Source organism: Otolemur garnettii, unplaced genomic scaffold, assembly GCF_000181295.1.
Source record: "Otolemur garnettii isolate 467f Iridium unplaced genomic scaffold, OtoGar3 scaffold00250, whole genome shotgun sequence".
In the NCBI taxonomy this organism is placed as follows: domain Eukaryota; kingdom Metazoa; phylum Chordata; class Mammalia; order Primates; family Galagidae; genus Otolemur; species Otolemur garnettii.
Window position 1 is genome coordinate 427,596 of NW_003852645.1, and position 9,873 is coordinate 437,468.

At 41.0% G+C, this 9,873-nt stretch overlaps 1 protein-coding gene across 3 annotated transcripts in view; it reads left to right on the forward strand.

Annotated features, from left to right (window-relative positions):
- STX2 (syntaxin 2) overlaps window positions 1-9,873 on the forward strand; it is a 40,154-nt gene that overhangs the window by 20,780 nt on the left and 9,501 nt on the right. For 2 of the 3 annotated variants that reach the window (XM_023508490.1, XM_003802600.3), the window contains exons 5-9: window positions 160-233; window positions 869-977; window positions 2,161-2,234; window positions 2,332-2,469; window positions 5,392-5,502. In XM_023508490.1, the coding sequence (XP_023364258.1) occupies window positions 160-233; window positions 869-977; window positions 2,161-2,234; window positions 2,332-2,469; window positions 5,392-5,502 (506 nt within the window). Of the gene's footprint in view, window positions 1-159; window positions 234-868; window positions 978-2,160; window positions 2,235-2,331; window positions 2,470-5,391; window positions 5,503-7,572; window positions 7,912-9,873 lie in introns of those variants that run through there. The other variant, XM_023508489.1, reaches the window with a different exon arrangement.

Consider the following 9,873-nt stretch of genomic DNA (forward strand, 5'->3'; position numbering starts at 1 on the left):
TATGTGATGAATTATATTTATAGATTTACGTATGTTGAACCATCCTTGAGATCCTGGGATAAAACCCACTTGGTCGTGGTGTATGATTTGCTTGATGTGTTGCTGGATTACAACTTTTATTTTTAATTAAAAAAGCAACTCTTTCTTGTTTGTTTCCAGCCATTGAACAAAGTTTCGATCAAGATGAGAGTGGGAACCGAACTTCGGTGGATCTTCGGATACGAAGAACCCAGGTTTGATATCAGCCTTGTTAGATTGAGGAAATGTTGAAGAATGAGTCTTTTTACTTCTTTCAAACCCCAGATTGTTTCATCTTTACTGTTATGTTTACCCTCATAACATTTCTGCATAAAAGGATATAAAATTAGTAGAGTGGTGTCTCCTTATTATGAAGAAAAAACTCTGTTCAGCCCATCAACAGAGATGTATTATGAAGAGCAGAGAATTATCCAGATGACTTTGTGCTTGTGATTTATGCAGCAGCCAAGAGGAGCCCAGAGCAATTATCCCTACTTAGCAAAGGTGATGAAGCTGCAGGCTCTGGAGTCAGCCTGCTCCAGTCCAGCCTGGATTAGTTTTTATCAATAAAACCTGTGGCCATGGGCCAGTTGACCTCTCTAGATTATGGTTTTCTCTTCTTTAAATGGGGGTTGTGAATAATACAGTAGGATATTGTGAGAACTGAACAAGATAATGTGTGTAAATTCTAAGCACAGATTCCGTCCTAGGACGGTGCTGTTGTTATATTTTCCATTTGAGGGAGGAGTATAATGCACAGTTTGTGTCTCCAAATGTTACGTTTTCACATGTCACTTTCAGTAGAGGACATGGCCCTTCCATGTCAGTGTGATGTTTTTCTGTGTTGCAGCACTCGGTGCTGTCTCGAAAATTTGTGGAGGTCATGACTGAGTACAATGAAGCCCAGACTCTGTTCCGGGAGCGCAGCAAGGGCCGCATCCAGCGCCAGCTGGAAATCAGTGAGTAAATGAAGATTCTGCTTTTGTTTCAATACATCTTTCTTCCCTGAGGTCTCACTTCAAAGTTCAAAAGAGGAATTTCATCTCTATTTTTCCCAATAGTTTAAAACCTGAAGACTTTTTATAGCTTCCTTTTCTTTGAATCAACCAAGCCTATTATTTATTTATATCCTTTCTAATTACCTCTGCATTTAGAGTGTTTCTACCCCTCTGTTGTGGTTGGGAGATGTCTCTGGGGGTCTCTCCTGTCACTACACTGGGCTCCAGGCTGTCTCTTCAAGTGTCTGTGTACTGTCAGCCCTAGAAGCCCGAGATGGTGTCTCCCTCGGGCAGGGTGGCTTGTGTATGTAAGGAAGGTCAGTCAGATTTGCTGCCTGCCTAAGCTTGAGGCTCTTCAGCTGTGACACAAATGCCCCTTAGGAACAATTTCCACCTAGGCTGCTCAGCACCCCCCACCCCATAAGGCTGATAAGGTGAGCCTTATGCCACCTGCTGTGCCCTTGTCTTCTCTGACCCAGGGTCCTCAGGTGCCAGGTGACATTTGGATTGTTTCCACTTTTTGGCAATTATGAATAATGCTGCTCTGAAGATTCATAGTAAATGATACTTGAATTATGACAACACTTATCCATTTAATTTTGTGTTTTATGGCACAGACCCTGAAAAGTTGTAATTATAATTTCCAAAAGCTTATGTACATGTTTCTTAGAAGGCATTAACACATTTTACTTAAAAGGAAAATATTAACCACCCAAACCTGGGCAGTGTTGCAGCCACTGACGCTAATCATGTGGTTTCTGCTTGTGTCTGCGTAGTGGATGCTGCGTTTGGCCCAACCCCCTTTCCGTACACCAGAGCTAAACTCGTGGGAAAACTGATATGACAAAACATTATTATCCCTTTCCTTTTAATAGTGTTTCTCACCAGTACTAAAACGAGCTGTTATTATTTATCGCCTTTATGAAGTTTTCCTGAGTGCTTTTTCAGTTTTGCTGTTTCTCAGTCTTAGGTTCATTTCTCTCATCTTGAACACCTGCTTTAAGAAGAGACTTGAAAGAGTAGAAAGACATTATTGAGAAATGTGAACAAGTTAATTAGGTTTTAGTTGCCAACTTACGGTTGAAAAGGCCTTATTTTCAAGTTCGCCGTGTTCTGAGCAGGGCTTTGGTCGTTGCTCTTCCAGCTGGGAGGACCACCACGGACGAGGAGCTGGAGGAGATGCTGGAGAGCGGGAAGCCTTCCGTCTTCACTTCCGACGTGAGTGTGCCGGGTGCGCCTGTGCAGGGACCTTTATCCTTCCTTCCAAACCAGGCATGAGTTCATTTATATTCTCTTCTATTTTTGTCTTTCCAAGATTATATCAGATTCACAAATTACTAAACAAGCTCTCAATGAGATCGAGTCTCGTCACAAGGACATCATGAAGCTGGAGACCAGCATCCGGGAGCTGCATGACATGTTCATGGATATGGCCATGTTTGTGGAGACCCAGGTGACTACAGGCGTCTCTGCTGCCTGAGATGCGGCCGGTCATGTGAAGTGAAGTGTTGATCTCACTGCATCTGTGAAAGCCATTATTTTAGATCCAACTCAAAATTCAAAAGTTGATACAGCATTATATGTATTACTTGAAATGCTAGGAACATTAAACTTTCAATAGTTAGGGACTGGTCTGGATAATTAAAAATATTTTAATTTTTTATTTACTTATATTTTTTAATATTAAATCATCACTGTGTACATTAAATATTTTAATTTTTTTAGATACAATGTCTTGCTCATCACCTAGGCTGGAAGGCACAGTCATAGCTCACAGCAGTCTCTAACTCCTGGGCTCCAGTGATCCTCCTGCCTCCGCCTCCCATGTAGCTGGGACCACAGGCATGAGCCATCATTCCTAGCTAATTTTTTTTTTTTTTTGAGACAGAGTCTCACCTCATCACCCTTGGTAGAGTGCTGTAGTGTCACAGTTCACAGCAACCTCCAACTCTTGGGCTTGCGTGATTCTCTTGCCTCAGCCTCCCAAGTAGCTGGGAGTATAGGCGCCCACCACAGTGCCTGGCTATTTTTTTTTTTTTTTTGGTTGTAGTTGTTGTTGCTTGGCAGGACCGGGCTGGATTCAAACCCACCAGCTCTGGTGTATGTGGTTGGCACCCTAGCTGCTGAGCTACAGGTGCTGAGCCATGCCCCACTAATTTTTAAAATAATTTTTTATAGAGACAGGTCTCAAACTCCTGGTCTCAAGCATCAAATGATCCTCCTATCTCAGCCTTCCAAAGTGCCAGGATTTTAGGCATGAGATACTGTGTGCCCAGCCCTGGATAATTAAATTATGGTGTCTTGATAGGTCAGCGTTTGGGGCAACCATAAGGTCATATATACATTGTTTTGGTTTTTTTTTAGAGACAGAGTGTCACTTTCTCACCCTTGGTAGAGTGCTGTTATATCACAGCTCACAGCAACCTCCAGCTCTTGGGCTTAGGTGAATCTCTTGCCTTAGCCTCCTGAGTAGCTGGGGCTACAGGCGCCCGTCACAACACCCAGCTATTTTTTTGTTGCAGTTTGGCCGGGGCCGGGTTTGAACCCACCACCCTTGGTGTATGAGGCCTGTGCCCTACTTACTGAGCCACAGGCACTGCCCTGATATACACATTTTTGTTTGTGGAGAATTTATAATGAAATATATAAACATTTGTGCTAGAAGAAGGTACTCTTAAGGTAAAAGATACAAAAAAATCTTATATATGTAGAAATGTATAAATAAACACACAAACACGTATGTGGCATGATCTGGGCTGTATTAAATAGTATTCACAGAAGGAAAGAAAGAAATAGTATAGCAGAGGGACTGTGTGAATTTTAGTTGTCTTCTCTAAAAGTATATATTTTCTATTTTCTATAAGCATGTATATTACAGTAGTAATCATGAGAAGTATCTAAAAGAATACACCCCCAAGGGACTCATCTGTGACACTGAGACAAACTTGTACGTCACATGGTGCTGTTAGGAGGTGGGGAGACCTTTCTGAGAGAGCTGAAGAGTTAATTTAAGTTAAAAATGTATGTAAAATTCAGAGTAAAATCAAGGATATTGTGTATCTGTTAGGTGTATGGACATGTTCACCCTTGCTCTTTGACTCCAAATAGGTTCTCCTGAGGTTTCCCGAGCACCATGTGAGGCTAGGACTCCATGATTTATGGGATTGGTACTGGGTAGAAACGTTCACCTCAAACCAGCCAGTAAATCATCTCCTTGGCCTTCCTCTAGGAAGATTCCAGTCTGGTTGGCTACTTTACAAACTTGTCTGAGCTGTCCCAGGTGGGGTAGGACGCCCTTCCCCATGGGGGTTCACCGCCCACGTGCATCACTCACCTTCTAAAGAGCGCTTCACTGTGAGGGGCTGGATAGTGGAAGTGTGTGGGTAGCTCAGGCACTGGCCATTTGCCGAAGGAAACTTGACAGGCACACAGGGGTAGGACAGACTCATTCCTTTCTGATTGGGGTGGGCCTCTTGCCATGGAGGACCCAGGAAGTGGAGAGTTGGGATGACCACCAGCTTCTTACTTTCAGGAAGTAGTCCAAAAGAAACCAAGGAGATATAAGAATAGTAGATTATGTTTATAATTAGTTGAGAGTTTATGATTGTTCTAGACCAAATGTGTTGGATCAAGCTCCATTAGAACAACTGCTGTGGTGTTAGCTGTGTCGCATCATTTTGTCTAGCCTGCTGTTAGCATTGTGCTACATTGACTCAGATAATGCGAAGTGTGTGAATAGCCAGAGCCTACTAGTAAGTTGACATTTGCGGATGTGTAAGTTAACTATCCGTCCTTCTCCACTGCTTTCCTGTTCACTGCTGCAGACTCTGTCTGCCGGGCACAGAGGACCAGGTACTGTGTTTTCTCCCTAACACTTCACTGTTATCACTTCAGTTTACATTTCTGCTCATTAATTTAGTCAAGTGGCAGATACAAGCTGTCCTTAGTTTACTGATATGTTAAAGAAATAAATAACAATTTTGTACCTGTTAGAAAAGATATCATTCTTTGTCTACTGTCTGTGCATAACAGTAAATATTAGTTTCACCTAAACCTTATTGCCTCCTGCCATGTTCTCATCTGTAAGACGTGTTCACATTAAAGCATATCGCAAAATCATCTTGATATGCCTTTAATTACCAACATTGTTGCCCATTCCTTTTAGTTCTTTTTAAAATATAAATTGAATTTTTATTACTTTGATATTTGGTGTATTATAAGTGGTCTCACTTTTTATTTTCTGTAAATGTGAAAAAAATTCGGTATCCATTATGTGTACTTTGTGTTTATATAGAAATCGTGTTACGTGGTTGTCTTAGGGTATATAATTAAGTCATTTGAAATGTCTTCTAAGTTTGAAACTTCTCATTTTAAGGGTGAAATGATCAACAACATAGAAAGAAACGTTATGAATGCCACAGACTATGTTGAACGTGCTAAAGAAGAAACTAAAAAGGCTGTTAAATATCGCAGCAAAGCAAGGAGGGTGAGTTTGGCTTTAAAGAATTAGGCTGTTTTTGTTTTCATTTGGTTTCAAGTTGTAGTATATTAATTCAAGGCTGCCTAAAAGATGTTTTAAGAAATAAGGATTCTTTCAGTAAATGTTTTATTTTAAAACTTAAATAATTTTTTTTTTTTTGCTAAAAATTCTAAAAATGTTTTAGGAAAATTATGTTGAGTATAAATGCTTCTGTATTCTAAGTGGTTAAAGCCCTCACAGCCCCGAGTCCATGCTGTTGTCCTCGTAGGGAATTTGAACTTCAAGCTTTGTTCCTTGGGCTGTTATTTGGAGGGAGATAGAAAACCAAAGGGATTGGAAATTCTCCTAAAAATTGTCTGTTACACATTTTATTCAGTAAACATTCTTTATTTAGGTTATTTGTGAATTCTTTAGTTTGGTGGAAAGAAGAGAATAATTTGAGACTGTGGACCTAAAACTTTACATAGCACTCACTTAGAGAGATTCTCAAAAGAATGGAGTCTTGCTCAAGGTCCACACACTTTGCTTTCAAAAGAGTTAAGGGAACTGTTGTGGGTATGTGTTTTAGATTGGGCCAAAATTTAAAACTTATTTTACAGACTTAGGCATTTTATCCTATTGCCTCTGAAACTTGAGAGATAGGTTTTTCATATTGTCACCTCCTTTTTAATATGCAGGGATGCTGAGCATGGCGTGAGTTTGTGAGTGACCTTCGGTGTCTTTATCTGAATTTGAAAAGGGTGGTGTGTGAATGAAGGTTCTTTCAAGGAAACTTTGAAACTACAAATTAAGTTCGAAGGGGCCAGAAAACTCTGAATCTTGTGTGTCCTTGCCTGAAAGTCCTTCATTCCTCTGCAGTATGGAGAAGATGGATGTGTGCCACCAAGTAGCTGCCTGAGTGCTTGTCCTCCTTCCTAAAGAGGATCGAGCCTTTCTTAGAGGCTGATGGCTCAGTGCCGATCAGGGGATGTTTCCAGGGTGACATAAGCAGGAGAGGTGTTTCAAGGTGTTAGGAGAAATCAGAGTCGGGTAGTATGTGCATGTTCACCTGTGGGTAACTAACTGCACGTGAGCATTCTCAGCCAGGATGCGTGTCTGGGCTGTTACATCTGCCCATGAAGCATATTTCGGTTGCCTTAGGCATGTCTAAAGAGGTTCATTGAAATATAAGTCATTGTTTTTCACATTATTTTGTGATTGCTTCTTAAAATATTGATTCTTGGTGTAAGTTTAGGGAATAGTGATAAGATACATGTATCCGCTGCTAAGCTTAGTTCTAAGCACAAAGTTGACTTTCATTTAAAAAAGGCAGCTCCTTTTCTTTTCTCCATGACCTAATCATGTCAATCCAATGAAAATTTTAGTGAAAATTCATTGGTTTTACTAAGAAGAAAGATGGTGGATATGATACATTTTTCACTCTCCCCCCGCTGATGAGTAAGCCTGGCTTTGGAGGGTGCTTGGGGTCTGCACACCCCCAGCATATAATCTGGGCCAAGACATGATGCCTGTCTCAGAGGCTATCACTGTCTTTTTGATGAAATGCCTGATAACCAAAGCCACCAGCTGGTCCCTGTGCTGCCACTGCTGCATGTGTGCCTACTGCATCTGCCCCACACACTGGGCCTCCAGCACATCCTGTGCTTGTGCCCAGTGGAGCTGCTTGTGGCCTCAGGGACCAGGCAGCGCCACTGGGAAGGTTGCCTTCTATATGGTGTGTTAGGAGCACCGGCAGCACACAAATCAGAGGCACAGGGCACGCCTTGAGGGTGTAGCAGGCGGGAAGCCGTGTGTCTTAGACCATCAGAAGGTATCAAAATAAATGATCATGCTTCTTCTCATGGATGAAACCTAATGGTCTAAGGGTTAGATAGTAATTTATCTCCAACTAGTCTGACTTTATTAAAAATCGCTCTTTTTGAGAACTAAAAATTGCCAAACAGGATTAAGCATGTGTCCTATAACTTAGATTTTATAGTGAGTTATTATGGATCATTTTATTTCAAGTGAAGGATGTCTTTTAATGTGGCCATGTGAAATTAACCATGATATAATCAGCTCCCTTTTCTTTAACAGAAAAAGTGGGTAATTGTTGTGGTCTCAGTGGTTCTGCTTGGCATAATTGCTCTGATTATTGGGCTGTCAGTTGGCAGATGATGGTGTAGAGAGCATCAGTGTGCATGCCTGTCTGCCAGCCTGGCAGTAAGTAACTAATTATCTCATTTACTTACTAATTTTCACAATTAACCAATAATAGTGCTTGCCCAATTTAAATAGACTTAAAAATAATAAAATTTTACTCCTATCACTTCAGGGTGACAGTGTGGCCAGCAGCAGTGCTCTGGTCGACCTTTTGTTTTCAGTGTGTGGAGACCGTTTCACTCCTTCCCTTTGTTAAATGCCACAGCCGTAGCAGTAAAGATTAATGCTCAGTTGAAAAACTAACATATAATAATGTCTCTCTTAAGATTTAACTTTTAGAATAATTGCAGCAACTAAAAGTTACTTTGTAGGATACATTAACTCATGGTTTTACTGTGGAATTGAGAGAATGAATCTAAAGCTAAGAAAAACATTGACTAAAATTAAAATCTTTTGGCCAACTTTTCTATTTTTATTTTTGAGACAGGGTCTTGCTCTGTTACTCAGGCTGGTCTAGGACTCCTGGGCTCGAGCAGTCATCCCACCTCAGCTTCCCACAGTGTTGAGACCATAGGTGTGAGCCACCTGGAACTTCTCTATTTGGTGGTATTGATTTTGTTTAAAAATATTTCTTATTAAAACAAAAACTATGTATTTTTTTGGTTAGTATGCCTATCCATTCTTTTTTTTTTTTTGAGATAGAATCTCACTTTGTCGCCTTCTGTAGAGTGCCGTGGCGTCACAGCCATAGCAACCTCCAGCTCTTGGGCTAGGGTGGTTCTCTTGCCTCAGCCTCTCAAGTTGCTGGGACTACAGGCGCCCACCACAGTGCCTGGCTATTTTTGTTGCAGTTGCCACTACTGTTTTAACTGGCCAGAGCCGGGTTCAAACCCGTCACCCTTGGTGTACGGGGCCAGCGGCCTACCTACTGAGCCACAGGCGCCGCCCCCTATCAATCCTTTTTTTTTTTATTAAGTCAAATACACATAAATCATAAATACATTCATGCATATGTGGGGTACAATGTGCTGATTTTTTTTTATACAATCTAAAGTGGTTACATTAAACCAATCAACATAGCTTTCACCTCATTTACTTGATTATTGTGCCAAAACATCTATGTTCTACATTTCACAGATTTGACTTGTACCCTTGTCATATGTTCCATAGGTGTGATCCCTCCTTTTACCCTCCCTCTGTTGAACTTAAAGGATTCTGAAGATAAAAGATCTTCAGTTTATTTCAAGGATCATTTTTTTTGTCTGCTATATGAATATCACCTTGCCTCAAACTTCAATTGATGTTGAATTTTCCTTCTGATTTTCTTATGCGTGGGGGTTAGCACTTAAATTAGAATGCTGTCAGGTATATTAAATGTGGAAGTACCAGTTATGTCTTTGTAAACGTCTGTCAGAGTAATCATTGTGATGAGAATACTGCACTGTGTCCCAGGGTGTCTGGATTGGGACAGGCTGTCCCTGATTGCGTTCTTGTGTGTGGATGTGACTGCAGACTGCAGATGGCATGTGCAAGTTTCATGGCTGCTTTTTAGTCTCTAACATGTGTTTCTGTTACACTAACCAGTTACAGGTGAGAAGCTTTTGAGTCAGTGTCCTGATGTCTATGTGAGCCTCATGCCCCTTGAAATTATTTCAGTGGCAAGCTCTGGGCATTGTTGTTGTAACCTTCCAGTCTTCCGAAGGTGGCGAGCACTCTGAGCACTGGTTTTATTAGGCGGAATGTTTATATGTCTTTCCTAAATCTGTCTTCTTGCCTTTGCTGAAAAAATGGACCATGTGATTTTTTTCGCTAGTATAATGGAGGTTTTGAATATTTCCATAATTCTTTCTAAAATGTGCAGTTTCTTTTTCCTGGTGGTCATAATGTGGTTAGTTTAATGTGGTTTCACTGAAGATAAAATTACAGTTTTTAGCATGGATGCTGTGAAGGGCACTGCTTTTCTCGGGCGCTGCTGAGTATTGATGTTGACTAAAGAAGCCTCCTCTCCCTGGTCCCTAGAGAGTGGGGCTTGTGCCTGTGCACCAGCCTGGCTGGCCATTTCACCCTAGTCTGAAAGAATGGACACAAAATGATCTTCGTTCATAAGAAGCAGATCATTACTGTATACAAAGGCAGTGATTGATGTCTTTATGCTTTTTACACTTAAATTTGGGGGGTATTTGGTGGGACCTCATCTATTGTGCATAATGCAGTGGCACATTTTAAAACTATTAA